The 20,229-nt window shown below is 30.7% G+C and overlaps 1 protein-coding gene across 1 annotated transcript; it reads left to right on the forward strand.

Annotated features, from left to right (window-relative positions):
* The first annotated feature begins 13,920 nt into the window (after window positions 1–13,920).
* On the forward strand, window positions 13,921–14,505 carry LOC135930527 (DNA-binding protein HEXBP-like). Its single transcript, XM_065467330.1, has one exon. It carries the CDS (start codon window positions 13,921–13,923, stop codon window positions 14,503–14,505), a length of 585 nt encoding a protein of 194 aa, XP_065323402.1.
* Window positions 14,506–20,229: the final 5,724 nt, after the last annotated feature.

Raw genomic sequence — 20,229 nt, forward strand, 5'->3', positions numbered from 1 at the left:
CCTTGTATCTAAAGGATTTTGTTGTACCGTTGCTTTTACTGTTTGCAAAGTTTTTAATTTGTGAAAAAGTATAGCATGATTTTGATGCATGCATTTTGGATATTGTGTATCCCTGAATATATTTACACGTCACTTTACAATCAGCTTTTAGACAACGGTAGTAAATTGTATTCCTGTATGTACCGTTATAACGGTAAAGAAAATTTTGAAAAAAGAGCAATGATTTGCCCTTTTGGCTATCGATAAATGTTGGTTCCTCTAAAATATAAGAAAATTTTTAGATGTTTATATAGAAATTTACCAAAAATATGTATATTTTCATTAAAATCTATTAGAGATTCTGCAAATCCATAATTATCCATATTTTCTAAAAAATAATTGCCTATATATATAGTGATATATATATTTTCATTAAGAATTATTACTTTCTATTTCTGAATTAAGAGGAGATGTATAGAAATCATTTGATATGTTGGGAGCATCTATATTTTATAGATTAAATTGATTTGTTATAAAAATGTTACTTTGAAAATCAGGAATATATGGGGAGATATATGAGCAAAGAGGGGATGTGTAAGCTGAATGACTTTGAGTATAACCTATTTTAAAATTTGTGTTTAGATAATGGTTATATAATATGTTGTAACTAAAATTATAATATTTATTTAAGATTATTTATAATTTTTAACTTGGATTTGAGAGGGTCAAGGATTCTCTATGAGATTGAGAAAATATTTGAGATACATCTATTTAATTTATAATTAATTAATATGATTTATAATTTTTAACTTGGATTTGAGAGGGTCAAGGATTCTCCATGAGATTGAGAAGATATTTGAGATACATCTATTTAATTTATAGTTAATTAATATGATTTATAATTTTTAACTTGGATTTGAGAGGGTCAAGGATTCTCCATGAGATTGAGAAAATATTTGAGTTACATCTATTTAATTTATAATTAATTAATATGATTTATAATTTTTAACTTGGATTTGAGAGGGTCAAGGATTCTCCATGAGATTGAGAAGATATTTGAGATACATCTATTTAATTTATAGTTAATTAATATGATTTATAATTTTTAACTTGGATTTGAGAGGGTCAAGGATTCTCCATGAGATTGAGAAGATATTTGAGATACATCTATTTAATTTATAGTTAATTAATATGATTTATAATTTTTAACTTGGATTTGAGAGGGTCAAGGATTCTCCATGAGATTGAGAAAATATTTGAGATACATCTATTTAATTTATAATTAATTAATATGATTTATAATTTTTAACTTGAATTTGAGAGGGTCAAGGATTCTCCATGAGATTGAGAAGATATTTGAGATACATCTATATGATTTTGAGTTTATTGTTTTATAATTATGTAATAAAATATTTTTACCTTGAAAATTTGATCTCAGTTGTTCTAAGATAATGTTTGATGATAAAGGTGAAACATCTAAAATATAATAATATATTACAATTAAGTTTTACTTTGAATTGGTTTACAAGTGTCTAAATGACATTTAGTTATACTAAAGTCACAATTAATGGTGAGTTTTGATCTCCCACCACATCTTTTGCGACAATAGTAATATATGACACTTTTACCAGATTTGTGCTGTAAATACTGATATCCCAAATATTCTATGTAGTCTTTATTTTTTATTGTTTTCTAAAAAAAAATTTAAATGTAAATAAAATTTTCATATCTATAAATTATACATACTTTAATATCTAATTTCCTAAGCTTAAGTAAATTAATTAAATAGATGTATCTCAAATATCTTCTCAATCTCATGGATAATCCTTGATCCTCTCAAATCCAAGTTAAAAATTATAAATCATATTAATTAATTATAAATTAAATAGATGTATCTCAAATATCTTCTCAATCTCATGGAGAATCCTTGACCCTCTCAAATCCAAGTTAAAAATTATAAATCATATTAATTAATTATAAATTAAATAGATGTATCTCAAATATTTTCTCAATCTCATGGAGAATCCTTGACCCTCTCAAATCCAAGTTAAAAATTATAAATCATATTAATTAATTATAAATTAAATAGATGTATCTCAAATATTTTCTCAATCTCATGGAGAATCCTTGACCCTCTCAAATCCAAGTTAAAAATTATAAATCATATTAATTAAATATAAATTAAATAGATGTATCTCAAATATCTTCTCAATCTCATGGAGAATCCTTGACCCTCTCAAATCCAAGTTAAAAATTATAAATCATTTTAATTAACTATAAATTAAATAGATGTATCTCAAATATCTTCTCAATCTCATGGAGAATCCTTGACCCTCTCAAATCCAAGTTAAAAATTATAAATCATATTAATTAATTATAAATTAAATAGATGTATCTCAAATATTTTCTCAATCTCATGGAGAATCCTTGACCCTCTCAAATCCAAGTTAAAAATTATAAATCATGAATTAACTATAAATTAAATAGATGTATCTCAAATATCTTCTTAATCTCATGGAGAATCCTTGACCCTCTCAAATCCAAGTTAAAAATTATAAATCATATTAAATAACTATAAATTAAATAGATGTATCTCAAATATTTAAAGGTGAAACATCTAAAATATAATAATATATAATTACAATTAAGTTTTACTTTGAATTGGTTTACAAGTAAAAAATTTAAATGTAAATAAAATTTTCATATCTATAAATTATACATACTTTAATATCTATTCCTAAGCTTAAGTAAATTATTTATGTTTTCTGCTACGGTTTGAATCTTCATTTTTTAAATAAAACACTAGTAGCCATCTTTGGGATTTTCACTGGTAACAAAATTGGGAACATCCCATTTTTTAGCGATTTTTCGTTTAGCGATTTAGAACCGATCCCGTATACAGCGTCTACATGAGCGGGAGGGGTAGGAACAGTTTGCATCCTATTTTTTGAGGGGGTATGGGGTAAGCTGCTATAATGGGGGTAGGATTTTTTGGGGGGTTATCTATTAAATTTTGAGATGAAATAGGACAAAATTTATTGCTGTAAAAATTAATACTTTTATTATAGTATTATTATAATACAATTCATCGACCAAATCTATATATTGCAAACAATCATACACATTGTTTTCCAAATAAACTATCCTTTTAAATGTAATTTAAAAGGTTTAGATATTTCAGCAAGCTCATAATGCCATATTAATAAATTCATTGTAAATAATGGAGGTTTTAATTGAATTTATTATCTATAAAATAAAATTTATATTCATAAAATATCGATAGTTGGTAGTAAAGCTAGATTAATTTAAGTTATCCTTTATAAATTCTTTGAAAAGAGTATCAATAAATAAATAGGTGAAAATAATGATAAAGAGACACCCCCGCGGCGGCAATAATTTTTTAGGGGGGAGGGAAGGGTAGGCAAAGGTTTTTGAAGGGGGTTTGCATCCAGTGAAGATCCTGTCATGTAGACGCTGTGGGTATGCATATGCAATTCTAACAGATGCATCTAATAAGGGAAATTTTTTCCCCTCAAATAGTGAAAAATTAAAAACATAGCTAACCATATAAAGGTAAATATAGCAGATTCAAGATAATCAATAAATTGCAAGTCAGCTTTCTGATTTGATAATGTCTCAGTGAATTTGGTAAACACAGAGTGTATTTACAGAATTGAGTCAGCACAATGTTGGTTGCGATATGTTCCTAATACCCGCCATCGTAGAATTTTTAAATTTTATAAACAGTTAAAAAAATATTTCTTAAATAAAGATTATAAAAGCTGTCCTAACATTTTGAAAATTTTTTTCAATAATGAATGGCAGATGTATATTTAGGAATGATTTCCCATGTAGGAAATCTACTACATGCTGTTAATGTGTAGTTGCAATCAGAAAAATCTTAACAAAGATTCACAAAATTATGCTGCAGATGTGTTCATCTTTACATACAGTTAATAATTGACAATAAATTTTATGGCGCCATTGCTATAACTTAATTATATTTTATTTGAGATTTTTAATAGAACTAAATGTTTACCGTCGATTTAGAAATATTTATAAAATTCCTGGTATGACATATTATATATTTGTTTAACCATTAGCTCGGCCTCTAATGTTGTTAAGGCAATCCGATTACTCTCCTTTTTCCAGGCAGTCCTCATCAGGCTGAAAATCCGCTCGAATAAGGCATTAGAATGAGGTAAGGAGAAGACATACTAGCATATATTTTCCAAGATAGGGATTTCTCGTTATTACGAAAAAATTCTGCCCATTTCTTTTTTGCTTTTAGACCATGTAACTAAGTATTTTGGGATATCATAAAAATAGAGAGAATTAAAATCTCCTCAAACAAGACATCAATGTCTTTCGGTATTTTTAATATATTTATTAAATTATAAAAACCATCAATTGATGGTTTCTGTTCCAAAGTCATAAATTTATACATTTATAAATAGAGTTATTATAATCAAATTTTGATTGTAAATATTCTAAAATTGTAATAAAAATATCTGCTTCATATTAAAATGTATTAATTAGAGTATTATTTGAACATTTTAATATAATATTTTTAGCAATAGCGCCATAAAATTTATTATAAATTTTTAACTGTAGAGATGAACAGAGCTGTAGCATGATTTTGTGAATCTTTTTTAATAAATAATATTCTGATTGCAACTGAATATTAACTGCATGAAGTAGATTTCCTACATGAGAAACGAATCCCAAATATACTTCTGCAATTTTATACTCGAAATAATTTTTCAAAAATTTAGGACAGCTTTTAAAATCTCTATTAAAAAAGTATTTTTTTTAAGGGTTTGAAAATTTTAAAATTCTATCGAAGGCCGGTATTAATGATAACCACTCACACCATTCCAAGTCAGACCACTTCACCAACTCTTTTAATTCATTAACTCTTTTAGTTGATGAACTAAATTCGTTAAAACATTTCATCACAATTATTTCGACATCCACAGATAGTACATTCATTGCCTTCTTGCTGTAGTATATGGCATATACAGCCAATTGGTATTAATTCATTATTGTGCTGCCCCAATTCGTTAACTTTGGTTTTTGACAAAATTTACAGAGGTATTATCAGCGCAGAAAGCTGACATGTAAATCGTTGATAACCGTGAATTAGCTATATTTACCATTATGTGGCTAGCTATATTGTTGGATTTTTCACTATCCGAGGAAAAAATAACAATTTTTTTGAAATGTTCTTATTCTTGTTGAAATATGGAAGGATCGAGAGAAATGTTTTAATATTTCCCTTATTAGATGCATCTGTTAGAATTGTATATAGATGCCCAAATTTCAAATCGTCTAGAATTGACCTCTAGGATTCAGATACTAAAACACTTGTGATAGCCTTGCTCATTTTTGTTCTGCCACTATGGAGTCGTTAAATATCATGAGAAAAAGATTCAACCCACATTGTGATGATATAGCTCTGTGAATGTTGAACTACATGATAGATGTATACGATTTCCCCAAATGTAGTTGCATCTGTATTATTTATTATTTTTGAGAATAATTTTGTATTGCAATCGATGTTGATATACTCCCCTGTACTGATTTATATGAATGAAAGATTTATTATTGGATAAAAATAAAACAGGATAGAAAGAAATTTACAAACTAGAAATGTTTTTCGAATAAATATTTAATATTTTAAAAATATAAAAATAGTCAATTAATGTATCTCAAAATTATTATTTATATATTAAAACGTTAAAATACTATTAAAATAAATTGCGGGAGATTTCCAATTGCGGTAGTTTTGCGGGAGAGAGAAGTCTGCGTGTAAACTAAAAAACTGCGAGAGTCTCCGGCTGATAGGGAGAGACATGGCAACCCTGTTCTTGACCTTTTGTCAATGTAAGTTGCTAACTTTATAATTTTTTAAAAACCATTATCAATTGTGGCATATTTATGAATTAATTAACCCTTTTTATCACTTGTAATTCTTTAGACGTAATTTTTTTTATATCAGCAATCGAAAATATTTTATACTGTAAAAATAGATTTTGTATTAAAAAATAATATTTTTAGAAATGTCTTATATTGTTTTTATTATATATATGCTAGTTTATTTTGTATGCATATAAATGACAAAAAATGAAATTCAGAATAATTAATCAGAGTTAGAAAATTTTTAAAAGTATAATATAATAATATAAACGCTGGGTAAAAGAAGGCCGAAGGCCCGCAAATAAGAATATGGGGTTGAGCCACCTGAGATTATAAAGGCTAGCGACACCTCTGTATAGTAGGCATCCAATTTAATTCGAAATGTCATAAATGAATGATGTTAGCATTCTACATAATTTTATATAAAATTTTAGATATTTATAATTTTTTTATTATTATAAGTTTTCCCGGGTATTTTTTCGTACCTATTATTAAATACGGTGCATTGATAGGGTTTTTATAATCATGCATTTTGTCTTCAAAAAAAATTAACACAATATATATTCCAATTTTTTCTTTTATTTAAAATAATTTTTACATCATATCTTTATAATTTATTCTATATCTGTTATATAATAATTTTTCCGTATCTACATATTTTTCAAAAATCCTATCTACGAAAAAAAATAATTTCTTAAAAAATATATATTCTTAAAAAATAACTATAGATTAATCCCTAGAAAACAAAAATATCATACAATATGTATAATTAATATTAAGACATCTAAGAAAAAAAAATTGATATTTAAATATATAATAAACTCTTGGTAGGAAGATATTTTTATCAAGTAATAAAAATAAAAATTTTTAAAATAATGATAGAAATTAATTGTCTTATAATTATAATTTATATTACAGGAAAATATATATATTTACTAGCTTATTATGTCTCAAATGTTAGATAGCTTTTTTAATAAAAACAAAGATTAATAAGAAAAGATGAAGTATTAGAAAGATACTAGTCTAACATATTACATAGAAATTTCATTGATTATGAAACTTTATTTTTGTCATATATGACAATATATGAGATAAGAAATAGAAAGAAAAGAGAGACGAGAATTTTAAACATTACAGGCATTCATTCATTATTATTATTAGAATTAATTATTATTATTATTTTTTAAGGAATAAAAAAAAAAAAAAACTTTTTCTTTTATTATCGCTAGTTAACTAGATCTAACGTCTTTAACTTTTTCAAAACATTACATCTAAATTGAAGTCTACATATAATACATTGGTCGTTGCCAGTGTTTCTTCTTGTTTTTATTTTTATGATCTTTATTTATTTAGGAGTGGCAAGAGTTTAGCCTTGTTTTACTCCTTTTTACCTTGGAGGTAGGGGATTTTCTTTGTCATTGATTTCGAAGCACAACATGTATTAGGGGTTTTCTAGATCTGGAAGATGTTGGGGTCTTCCCTTTTCTGACAAAACTGCATGGTTAACATTCTCAATAGCTCTGTTATAATTCACAAATGTAAAGCAGAAGGGGGTTTATTAGCCACCACCCACCCTTAAAGTAATTAAATTATTTTGGCAGTTCATGGGTATAGGCTTTTGTTTTGCCCATTTCTTTTTGTTGATAAGCCTATAGACGTTTAAGCAACAGTTCTCGGACTATTGCGCGTACAAGTACGTGCGGCTTGCCCACAAACGTGTGAAGGGCTCCTCATTTTTTTTCTCCCCTTAATTAACTATCCATTTTGATGGATTTGAGGAAAACCTACTATAGACGTTTAAGCAACAGTTCTCGGACTGTTGCGCGTACAAGTACGTGCGGCTTGCCCACAAACGTGTGAAGGGCTCCTCATTTTTTTCTCCCCTTAATTAACTATCCAGTTTGATGGATTTTTGAGGAAAACCTAGCGTAGCTCTGTTATATCCACAACCAGAGGGCGAAAACGCTTTTATCACATATCACGTATTATTTTTAGTTAATTTGAATATTATTTTATATATGAAGTTATCATACAATAAAACGATTGATCTAACTTTAAACTATAGGGTATAAACATATAAATTTTCATAAGTCACAAATATTAGTACAATTTAAATGCATAATTTAGTAAATTAATTACCTTTGATTGATTGGGTGTCCTCGATAATTAATTTTCAAATAATCATATTATATTTTATTTATTTATATATGATATGGGAATTCAATGGTCATATTTTTGTGCATGGTATGCAGTGTACCTTTTATAGGTTTAATAAATAGGAATTTCCTTCCCATATCATTTATTTAAACATGTATATTCACAAGATTGTTAACATATGTAAGATTGCTGAAATTATAAAATGATTCATGCTATATGTGTTAGGTAGTTAACCTTATAAATTATTATATAAATTCATAAATATCCATTTATTTAATCATTATAATACTTATAAAAAAATTCCTAATTATTACAATGGATTTCGAAAATGATGGAATAGATTTAGAATAGATGGTATAACAACAATATGGGTGATAAATTGATTGAAATATTCGTGTATTATATGATAGATAATTTCTTATACTGCTATATCCGTATCTCAATCCATTCCAAATAAATTAGTTGTATTAATGCATACATTTTCTAAAACATCAAATGAATTAGAATAAAATTATACCACAAGTTAATTAGGCCATCAGCAGCGGCTTGAGAAAAAATTTATCACAATATTTTCAAGCTAGGATACATTAAGAGTGTTGTTAATTGGTTCGTTGTGTAAAACCCAGACCCGGGGTTTGGGTCTAAATAATCGACAAAACCAGCTCTGAGCACGAACCCCGAGCACAGACCCGGGGTTCAGACCACCCTATGAATTACACCTGGGGCTCGGATAAATGAAAAGTAAAATAAAAAAAAATTTATTTTCTAAACTTAAATTAAATCTTATTCTTATCTTATTCATTCTAAATTAATAAAGCTTTTTTTTTATTCTCATTTTCTTACCATTTTTGGGGACTTTCTTTTGATCAAAAAATTTTATGGTAAAATAAAAATATCAGTGTAAATATTCAAAAAGAGTAACCCATGCATGCATGACGGAAAAAAAATAAAAAAGTAAAATTTTATTTTAACACATATTGATATTGTAATTAAATGTGGACCAATATAAAAATTAAACGTCATTCATGCATGTATAAATAATAAAAAGAAATGTAAATTTATAATTTGTGATGAAATGGCGAATAAAAAGTTTTTCTTTATTATATTAAAGTTATATTTCCAATATTATATATGTCATAATTTTTAAAGGGATGTCAACTTTCCAGGATCACCACGGGTTTTAAAGGTATAACTAATAAATTTGGGTTTTAAGTAAGTGTGTACCGATATCAATTTTTAGAGGCCTACCCGATCCGATATTCCCGATATTAAATTGATATCGACCGATTACCGATCTGATATCATATCTAATTTTTATGTCATTTATTGAAATATATTATAATGATCAGTTATAGTTTATATTCAATTCTATTGCAATTCTAAAAGTATATAAAATATTTTTATAGTAATTAGTAACATTAATCTATATATATAATAAATAATAAACGAATATATTATGAAATTTGAATAAATATTTTAAACAATGTTTAACATTAATAAATCGAAGATTTCTTATTAGAAATACCAAAATTTATTTATTTATCAGAAATCAGTTTACGTTTACGCCGATGTTAACTGTCAAGTCAATATCACCAAATTCACTAAAAACAGATTCTTAAGAGATTATCGCACACTTTTATAAACAGAATGCGCAAAAAAATAACAATGAATGTTTATTAATATTAAAAAAATATGTTGATCAAAAATAAAACCCCTTCAGATATAAAAATTTTTATTGCAAAAATAAAATTAAATTTACTATTGTTATTTTTTAAAAACTACCTGTAATTTAACTTAATTAATTATTTTTCAAAGCGTTCTTCAAACCAAATAACAAAACAATTACTAGTTTTTTGATTAATATATTTCACAACCTCTTTAACTCACATACGATATGATATATCGAAAAGGAAATTCGATCTATATCATACATATCTTTGAAGTTTGAAAAAGTAATTTAATAGATAATTAGTAATTAATAATTATCTGATTTCATTTTTATATTTTATTTTCTGTTTCAGTTTTAATATGGTTATTATAATTATATTATACATAATAAGAAAAGCGATGACGATGATGATGATATTTACGAATACGAATAAAATTATAATTGAAAATAAATGTGTTTTTGAAAAACTTCCTTTTCTACCGAAATTTAAAAAAATGGAAATTAATTTTCATCAAATTTATAATTATAACTTTTTCCATCGAGAATGTTGACGGAAATATTTTTAAATAGATCTAAATTAATCAATTTTATGTTTAATTTTTTATGTAAAATAAAAATATTTTATTATATATATAGAAACTAGAGACGCTAAGCCACTCGTTAATATCAATCACATCTTTATTTTAGATTTTAAAATCATGTAGAAATATATAATTTACCTTTTTTATCACATAAGAAAATAGGGGATTTTATTTAAATAGCTACAGATACTTAATTTTATTATTAAAAACCCGAATATAAAAATTATATTTTAATTAAATATATTATTAAATATTCATACTCTAGTTGATGAAATTAAATAAATCCGGTCAGAAAGTTCGTATCTAATTCTGAACTAAGATCAGGATGGTATAGAAATAATCTATAAGCAAACCTACATAATAATTCCTTTTAATTATTTCCAAGCCCTAAGTAAGTGGCCCCGATTAAAAATTTTTTAGTCATAAGCTGAGTTGCTTGCAGGATTTTCCTATTTAAGTTCGATATTGTTGATAAATAATTTTTTATTAAAATATTTGAAACAACATTATTTATAGGGTTCGAGTTAATACTGGCTTATTTCTTATATAAATATTGCTAATGTAGATCGCAGTGATTTTATTAGACCCAAACCTCGGGTTTGGGATTTACACAACCAACCAATTAAACAACACTACCCTTATCGATATTTTGTGTTAATAAAAATATACCTGACCCCCCAAGACCTATATATGAGATCATTATTATTATTACAAAATATTTTTATTTCCATATCAAAAAATATTATTTTTCACACCCCCCCCCCCCTCCACCCACCTCCAAAACCAAGTCATACCCATCAAGATAAAAAATGAATACTTTCAATCTAAAGATATTTAGATTATATTTTACCCATATATCGATATTTTGTTTTGATAAATTATTCCTGACCCCCCAAGACCTTAGACCCGCCCTCTATCAGTGATTATATTATTACAATAAAAAAATATTTAATTATCAACTTGTTTATTAAATCGTCACACGAGACGCACATAAAAGGGTCGTAAATTTTACCACCAAGCAAATTAACAACACTAATTAAGAATATAACTTAATTTAATTCGGGGGTTGCTAAAATGCTTAATTTATTATTTTACCACCAAAGAATTTTCTGTCATTAAGAGAAAATATATGAAAAGTAATTAACCTAGTTTTACATTCTTAAATCCATAGGCGTAGCCAGGATTTTCCTAAGGAGAGAGAATAAAAAAATTACTAGGAGCTTCACCCCCATACTCCATTTGAGGCGGGTCTTTGGCCCGCTTTAGCCTGGGCTTCGGTCAGGTTACCATAGTCTATATAGTCATAAAATATTTCTACAAGATAGGAGGTTAATAAAAAAAAATAAGCCTGGAACAAATATGAAGTATATTTTTATTAGTTTATATAAAATATAATTAATTACTTGCATATACATTAATATAAAAGGATGTTAATAATTTATTCTAAACAAGTATAAAAAATTTATTTATAAAAAGTAAGTAGACATATAATTGATATTCCTCTTTTATATAGAATTAGTTACAAAATACTAGCTAAAATTCCACTTTTACAGACATATTTACAGTTAGAGAATATATTATAGTTAATATTTTAACTAAATTTAATAATCAATGCTCTTGATAATAAATATAGCAATAATTTGCATTCAATTATTTAACGCCAACTATTTATTTTAAATAAAAAATGATATAAAAAATTAATCTTCATAATATTCATTCCACAATATCTTTAAAAGATATTTTATGATGTCCTTATCAATATTTTATAGTTTTCTGTAAAATATATAATTCGCTATATTGTTAAAAATTACTTGAAATTATTATAAACGGTGACAAAGAGAGGCTATTATAATATTATATATTTTGTAACTTAATGAACAAAAGAATCTTTTATTTCATCTTCATCAAAATCCGAATAATAATTTATTGACATATTCTTGACATTACATCGAAATTTATAACAAAATAAAACTTTAAGACTTATATTTGGCTTATATTCCATTTCTTAAAAAGCATTTTTGGTTCATTTTTTAATATATAAATCCTTTTTCCAAAAATGTAAAATTATGATAAATAGTTTTATAAAAAATATCAACTTTTACATTCTTTCATTCAAATTATTGATTAAGATATATGTATACATTTTTGGGGGTCAGGGAGTGGGGGGAGGACTAAGGGGATATTTTTATTAGCTTAAAATGATACACAAAAAGTGATAAATTTCTGAAGGGGGGGGATTTTCCCTTGTCTCCCCCCTGGCTACGCCTTTGCTTAAATCCAATTTTTGACTTCACTCCATTGAGAGCTCAGACTTTAAGCTCATGTCAATCACGGGAAACGAGGGAAAATATTATTATGATAATAAACATTTTTTTTGGTGTGTTATTTTTATATTATACGATTTTATTTTTCGCGTAAAATTAGGAGTATAAGCATGATTAAAATTATAAAATAATATATTTTTAGATTATAGTTTTTTTTTGAAGGTTAGAGGCTACCCTATAAAAGGGAAGCCGAAATCTTAAAAGATGATTATGTTTTTTTATGTTTTTTTTTTGGTTGTAATAGTATATATAAATTTTGAAATAAAATTATTCGGAGTTTTGTTGGGATTGAAATAAAATTATCATATTCTTTTACTCGGACTTATACGCCACAACGTAATAGTTGGTGCCGTGACTAAATAACTAAAGTAAAAACAATTATTTTTATAAATTATTTTTGGGAAAATATTTTTGTGGAGCGTTGTGGTGGATAAGACCGTCAATTTGAAGAACCGTCAAGAGCAAGTACCGTCAAGAGCAAATACCGTCTAGAGCAAGTACCGTCAAGAGCAAGTACCGTCAAGAGCAAGTACCGTCAAGAGCAAGTACCGTCAAGAACAAGTACCGTCAAGGACAAGTACCGTGTGTAATAAGGGACCGTTTGAGTTAAGAGACCGTCAAGAACAAGTACCGTCAAAAGAGGTGACCGTCAAGTGAAAATTTTCAAAAGACGTAAAGTACACGGAAGTGCTGCCCAAATTTTTGGTTATATAAATCTATTAGACGAAAGTCCGAAAATTTACTAAAAAGTTAGGGTACACGGAAGTGCTGCCCAAATTTTTGCCTATATAAATCTATTAGACGAAAATCGAAAATTTACTAAAAAGGTAGAGTACACGGAAGTGCTGCCCAAATTTTTGCCTATATAGATCTATTAGAAGAAATTCCCAAAAAGTTTATTAGAAAGCAAGTTACACGGAAGTGCTGCCAATTTTTTTTCAAAAGACGTCAATACACGGAAGAGATTAAAGATTAGCGGAAAGTATTGATTTTTTTTTTTGAAATTGATAAATGTATATGTGTATTATTGGAGTTTTTACCTTATTGATTTTATCTTATTGTCTGACATTACAAGTAGTTAAGATATTTTTGGTGAAATTAATTATTAATTTTTTGTGAATATTTTATAAAATTTAGTGTTGCTAGAGAAATAAATTAGGAAAAATTTAAATACGTAAATATTTTAATGAAGGGTTTTAAAATTACAAAATATGTGGAGTTGCAATATAATGTATTGGGAGCGGTGGTAGTGTTGATGATATGGTTGTGTAGTTTATATTTTGGAAGGAGAATGCGAAGAGAAAGGAGTATTAGGATTCGTGGGCAATTGTTGTTGGTAGAGGGGCATGGAGAGGATGATAGATTGGGGAGAGTGACGTGGTTACCGGTTCAAGAAATAATGAAGGGTTGGGTCAATAATGAAGAAATTGACCGGTTAAAGAACGAGAGGATAGATGACAGACATTTGGATGTATACCGTGGACGTCAAGATATGTCAAGGCCGTTCAACAGTGGGGGACATAGAGGTCGGAATGGTAGATGTTATAAATGTGGGGAGATGGGTCATATTGCGGTGAATTGTAGAGATGTCAAATGTTTTGCGTGTGGGGAGATGGGACATATTTCGACATATTGTCCGGGCAGAGCAGAGAGAATACGTTGCACGGGTTGTGGAAGATTTGGACATGTGTTATGCCGAGTGGGAAAGGTGGAAACAAGGGCAGGTTTTCCACAGAGAGTAGAGTCTTCGGGGGCCGTGAATATGAGGAGTATGACGGAGATAGCTGGAAAAGGAGGAAAGGATATTGGAGAGGAGATGACGTGTTTCAAGTGCCGAGAAAGGGGACATTGGGCCAGAGATTGTAATAAAGATTGACTATATGATGGGAAGGAGAGTAAAATAATGACCGTGGCGTTAGGAGGAGGCAAGAAAGAGTTGAGAGTTAAAATGTTGCAGCAGGAGGTTCAAGGGGAGTTAACGTATCTGCCTAGTCCAAGGGTATGGTTCGATATCAACGGGAAGATGGTATCTATGTTATTTGATACCGGAGCAGCTATTTCGGTGATGGGATATGAGGATTTTAGAAGACTTTGGCCGGGTAGTAATATAATTAGAGACGTTATGCAAGTGAGGCAGTTTGATGGATCGGAGATGGAGATGATGGGAAGAGTGCATATTGGGGAGGTAGGAAGAGAAGGATGTAAAATGTTGGACTTATGGATAATTAACCGAGACGTTGAGCAGGTGATGGGATGGGATTGGATTACAAATGTAGGGCCGAGGTATGGATTTTGGGGAGTATTTGCGCGATGGGGAGTATTTGTGGCGATCGGAGAAGATATTCGGGAAGACTTGATAAATATGGTCCGAGTGAATGAGGAGGAGAGAATGTCGAGAGGAAATTTGGAATGGATGGAGGGCCGAGATAATATTGAAGTAGACGATGGAAGATCCATGTTTTGGGGGGAAAGCGAAGAGAATGTGAGAGAATATATGTTGGGGAGAGGTCCGATTTATGTAGATGGAGAAATAGGAAATGTCCAAGACAGTAGATATGGAGTATTGAGGCCGCTGGTTAGTGAGAAGAAGGGAGAGAATTTTGTAGAACAAGGAGTTGCGAAAAATTTGTGGGGGTGTGGAGAGGGAATAAAGGATGTCCAAAAGGAGGTGGAGAAGTTAGTGGAGAGGTATGGAGAAATATTTGAGGAAGAGTTGGGTTGTTTGAAGGGTTATGAGGTGGAGATTCGGATGAAGGATGGATGTGTGCCGAAGTATTGTGCTGTACGTCGTGTACCTTTTGAATGGAGGCGGGAGGTAGAGCAAGAGTTGGATAGATGGGTAAAGGAAGATATTGTATGTCCGGTCGAGTATAGCTAGTGGGCGACACCTTTAGTACCGGTGAAAAAGGCTAATGGGAAGTTGAGATTATGTGCAGATTTCCGAGTAACATTGAATCCGTGGGTAGTTGAAGTAAAATATCCGTTACCGAGGATAGAGGAGATATTGGCGAATTTGAAGGGGAGATATCAAGAAAGTGACATACTTACTAGTGTATTCACATATTTTTCGAAGGTGGACTTTTCTAATGCGTATTTGCAGTTGAAGGTAAGGAAGGAGATGCAGAAGTTGCTGACCATAACTACGCCCTAGGGACTATTTGCGTTTAAGAGATTGCCGTTTGGGTTGAGTGTTTCGGCACCCATATTTCAGAGGACAATGGCGGCCGTTTTTCAGGGTTTGGAGGGAGTGTTTTACTATATGGACGATGTCTTGATAACAGGTATTACGCAGGAGGAGCATAATAGGAGGCTGGAGGAGGTATTTTGGAGAATCAAGGAGAAGGGATTGCGTGCTAGTAGAGAGAAAAGTGTGTTTGGAGTAATGGAGGTTGTTTATTTGGGTCATCGGATTAATGGAGTAGAGGTTAGACCGTTGGATAAGAATATGGTGGGTATTGCAAACATGTTGAGGCCGAAATGCAAGTCGGAAATACAGTCGTTTCTGGGAATGGTTAACTATTATCACAGGTTTGTAGAGAATTTTGCGGAGATAGCGGCACCTTTGTACCAGTTGTTGAAAAAGGGAGAGAGATTTGATTGGGGAGATGAACAGGAGGAGGCGTTTGAGGAGTTGAAGTGTCGGATTGGAAAAGAGCCCGTCTTAGTGTGTTTTAATAATGAACTGGAGGTGATATTGGCGGTAGATGCGTCTCAAAGGGGAGTAGGAGGAGCGTTATTGCATCTTATAGAAGAGCTGGAGAAACCGGTGTTATTTTTCTCTAGAATTTTTAGGGCCGCGGAGATGAGGTATTCGGTAATTGAGCAAGAGGCATTAGCGGTAATTTTTGGATTGACAAAGTGTCGGGAGTATTTGATTGGGCGTCGTTTTGTAGTTTATACGGATCATAAGCCGTTGATACATTTATTCCGGAAGGATAACAAGGAGTTGATGATGTCGCCGAGGTTGCAGAGGTGGTTATTGATGGTGGGTAGTTTTGACATGGAGATGAGATATCGTAGAGGCCGAGAAAATTATTTGCCGGACATAATGTCGAGATGCGGAGCAGGGGAGGATGTGGAAGAAGGTAATACAGAGGAGATGTGTAAGAAGGAGGTAGCGATGGTCATGGTGGTATCGAGAATGTTGAAGGGAGGTCCGGTAACGTGGGAGGAGATTCGGAAAGAGACGCAAAAAGATAGGGATTTGAGTCGAATAAAAGAATGTATAATGGGCCGGAAGCCGTGGAAAGAAGGAGATAGAGCTTATAAAAATGTTGGAGGAGAATTGACGGTGATGGACGAATGTGTAGTCCGGGGAAATAGGGCAGTGATACCTGGGAAGTTGAGAGGAATGGTGTTAACAATGTTGCATGCAGGTCATCAGGGAATGGAGCGTATGAAACAATGGGGACGAGAATATGTATGGTGGCCGAGGATGAATGTGGAGATTAAGGAACTAGCGAGACAATGTGTAGCATGCAATACTTGGGCCAGGATGCCAGCAAGAGATAGAGAAGGGACTTGGCCGAAAACAACGGAGCCATGGGAGAGAATTCATGTCGATTTCTTCGAGTACGAAAAAAAGGATTATTTTCTAGTGATTGATGCATTTTCTAAATGGGTGGAGTTTGAAGTTGTAGGAGGGTTGACGACGCAAGTAGTGGTCAGAAAATTGAAGAATTTGTGGGCAAAGTTTGGAGTGGCTAAATCAATCGTGTCCGACGGTGGACCAGCGTTTAGCAGTGCAGAGTTTGCGAAATTTTCCAAAGAAAATAGGATACAGCATATTTTATCTCCTCCATACCACCCAAGCTCCAATGGGCAGGCAGAGCGGATGGTGGGGTTGGTGAAAGATTGGTTACGAAAGGCAAAGTATGGGAAAGGAGAAGTATGGACGTCGGTGATGTATTATAATAATAGTAGGAGGGGAGAGGATTTGTCTCCAGCAGAGAAGTTTTTAGGGCGCAGAACGAGGATTGGGTTAGATGCTCTGAGGCCGGAGTCTGAGGGTCCGAGGAGAGAACGGGAGGAGGAGGGACCAGCAAAGTTTATGGTGGGACAGTCGGTGTGGGCGAGGGTATATGGTGAAAAGGAGAAATGGCGAGCCGGAGTTGTGATGGAAAAGGTGGGAAAAAAGTTAAGTCGGGTCCGTTTTCAGGATGGCAAGGTTGGTGTGAGACATGAAGATCAGATACGCAGAGGAACGGAAGCGGGGCGAAAGTGACAAGGGCAAGAGGTCAACGAGAGGTCGGGCAAGAGGTCAACGAGAGGTCCGAAGTTAAAAAAAATATAGGTCAAGGTCAAGGTCACGGTGGCGGTGCAGGTGGTCGTTCCCGGGAAGGGAAAGGGGAAGTATGATATAAAGAGGGGTATATATATAAAGTGGGAATATAAGTCAAAGTATGATCAAGTCAAATTGTAAGGAAAAATTGTAATGTATCAGAGTAAAATAGTAAAAGAAAAATTGATTTTTGAATTGTTTTTTTTTGTGAAATTTGGTGGATCTGAAATAAATATTAGAGAGAAATGTTTAAAAAATGTTAAATTAGGAGTTTAGATTAAATTAGGTAGTAAAAAAAAAATTTTTTTTGTGAAGGTTTGTGTTAGATAACATAAATTAAGGAGAAATAAAATTACTAATAAAATAATGTAAAGGGAAAAGGGTTTTGAAAGTGTATATTAAGTAAAATAAATTTTCGAAATATATTTGGTGGAATAAACCAGTAACGAAGAAGGAATAAGCGGCGGAATAATTATGAAGCGAAAATAGTTGAAGGTTCTTGTTGTAGACGGAGGGGCGGAGGCAGGAATAGAATGGGGGTGGATAATGGGAATTGGTGGATGGGATTATGTGAAATAAAGAGAAATACTGAGAAAAGTAAAAATTAATTTTAAAGAAAAAAAAAGTAATAGTAAAAAAAAGATAACGGGGTTAGGGTTGAGTGATTTGTATTATAATGTTTTTTGTATTATAATGTTGTATTTTGTTGGCAGGGAAAAGTGAATTAAAAAAAAATAATAATAATAATAAGATGTTAATAAAGGGGGTAATGGTTGTTTGTTGTTTTTTTTATTTTTTCTTATGAGAAAAATAGTAGGAGTTAAGGTTAAATGATAAAAAAATATAATATAATTAATAAAAGTTTTTCTGTTAACGAAAATAGAGAGAGAAAGAGAGAAGAAAATAGAGTTAGTGAGATGAAGGGAAACGATTTACGAGTAAGAGAGTGTTGAGAAAAGGAAAATTTTGAATAAGTAAGAGAAGAAGAAAACATAAAATTCATAATTTTATTCGGTAGAGGAAAATATCATTTTATTCGGTATGCCGATTATCAACAAGTAAGTCGTTATATATATATATATGCAAGGAGAGTGATGAGGAAAGGGGAAGGAAGAAAAGGGGGGAAGCGGGAGAGAAAAAAAAAATAAAATAAAAGGGAAGGAGATAAATGATTATTTGATATAGATACATAGATCTGGGAACGCATTTGATACTGACTACCATCATCAGTGCGGACATCGAACCGTTGGCCAGCGAGTGGAGGGCATTAGCGCAAGAAAACATGGGAACAATAGAGGGAGTCAGAAGACCGACGGAGCGTTACAGGGAGCCAGCGCGTGAAGACCGAGAAAGAATTATATGTTATGGGTGCGGAGAGGCGGGCCACATACGCCGGTGGTGTCCTAAAAAACGGTTGGAAGTGATGGGAGGAGCGGCCAGGAAGGAATTGGAGCCATCATCAGTCGCTTCAGATAATCGGGCAATATCATCGGGGCGAGAGACGCGGAAACGATATCCACCAGGGGCACAGGACACATTGGTAGTACGAGTTGGGAAGGAGGAGTATAAACAGCTGTTGGATCCGTCCCAGTTAAATAAAGGGGGAAGGTGTCGTGATTGACTCCGTCAATCACGGGAAACGAGGGAAAATATTATTATGATGATAAACATTTTTTTTTGGTGTGTTATTTTTATATTATACGATTTTATTTTTCGCGTAAAATTAGGAGTATAAGCATGATTATGGAGTTTTAAAATTATAAAATAATATATTTTTAGATTATAGTTTTTTTTGAAGGTTAGAGGCTTCCCTATAAAAGGGAAGCCGAAATCTTAAAAGATGATTATGTTTTTTTATGTTTTTTTTTGGTTGTAATAGTATATATAAATTTTGAAATAAATTTATTCGGAGTTTTGTTGGGATTGAAATAAAATTATCATATTCTTTTACTCGGACTTATACGGCACAACGTAATAAAAAGATATAAGAAGAAAATCGTTCTTCACTCTAACCTTGCAAACAGTATAGACGTTTCATTTTATTAAACAGAAAGAATAAAATAAAATTCTATATTTTCAAATTTATAAAATATTTTTAAATTGGAAGGCAATATTTAATTTTTATGAAATGAACGTATAAAAATTCTCATAATAATAATTATAATTATATTTACTCGATCTATCTTTTAACGTTTCTTTTGAGGATTAAAATAATATATCTGTATGTTTATCAACTTCTATATTCTACCTAATTTAAAAATTTATTTAGTATAATAAAATAATTATGAAATCATTCACAATGGCGTTAAATAATTTTAC

Source organism: Gordionus sp. m RMFG-2023, chromosome 1 (assembly GCF_954871325.1).
Source record: "Gordionus sp. m RMFG-2023 chromosome 1, tfGorSpeb1-WG-v2, whole genome shotgun sequence".
In the NCBI taxonomy this organism is placed as follows: domain Eukaryota; kingdom Metazoa; phylum Nematomorpha; class Gordioida; order Chordodea; family Parachordodidae; genus Gordionus; species Gordionus sp. m RMFG-2023.

Bases quoted from the DNA above. Each gene is read 5' to 3' on its own strand.
- LOC135930527 (XM_065467330.1), top strand. From the start codon at position 13,921: ATGCGAAGAGAAAGGAGTATTAGGATTCGTGGGCAATTGTTGTTGGTA.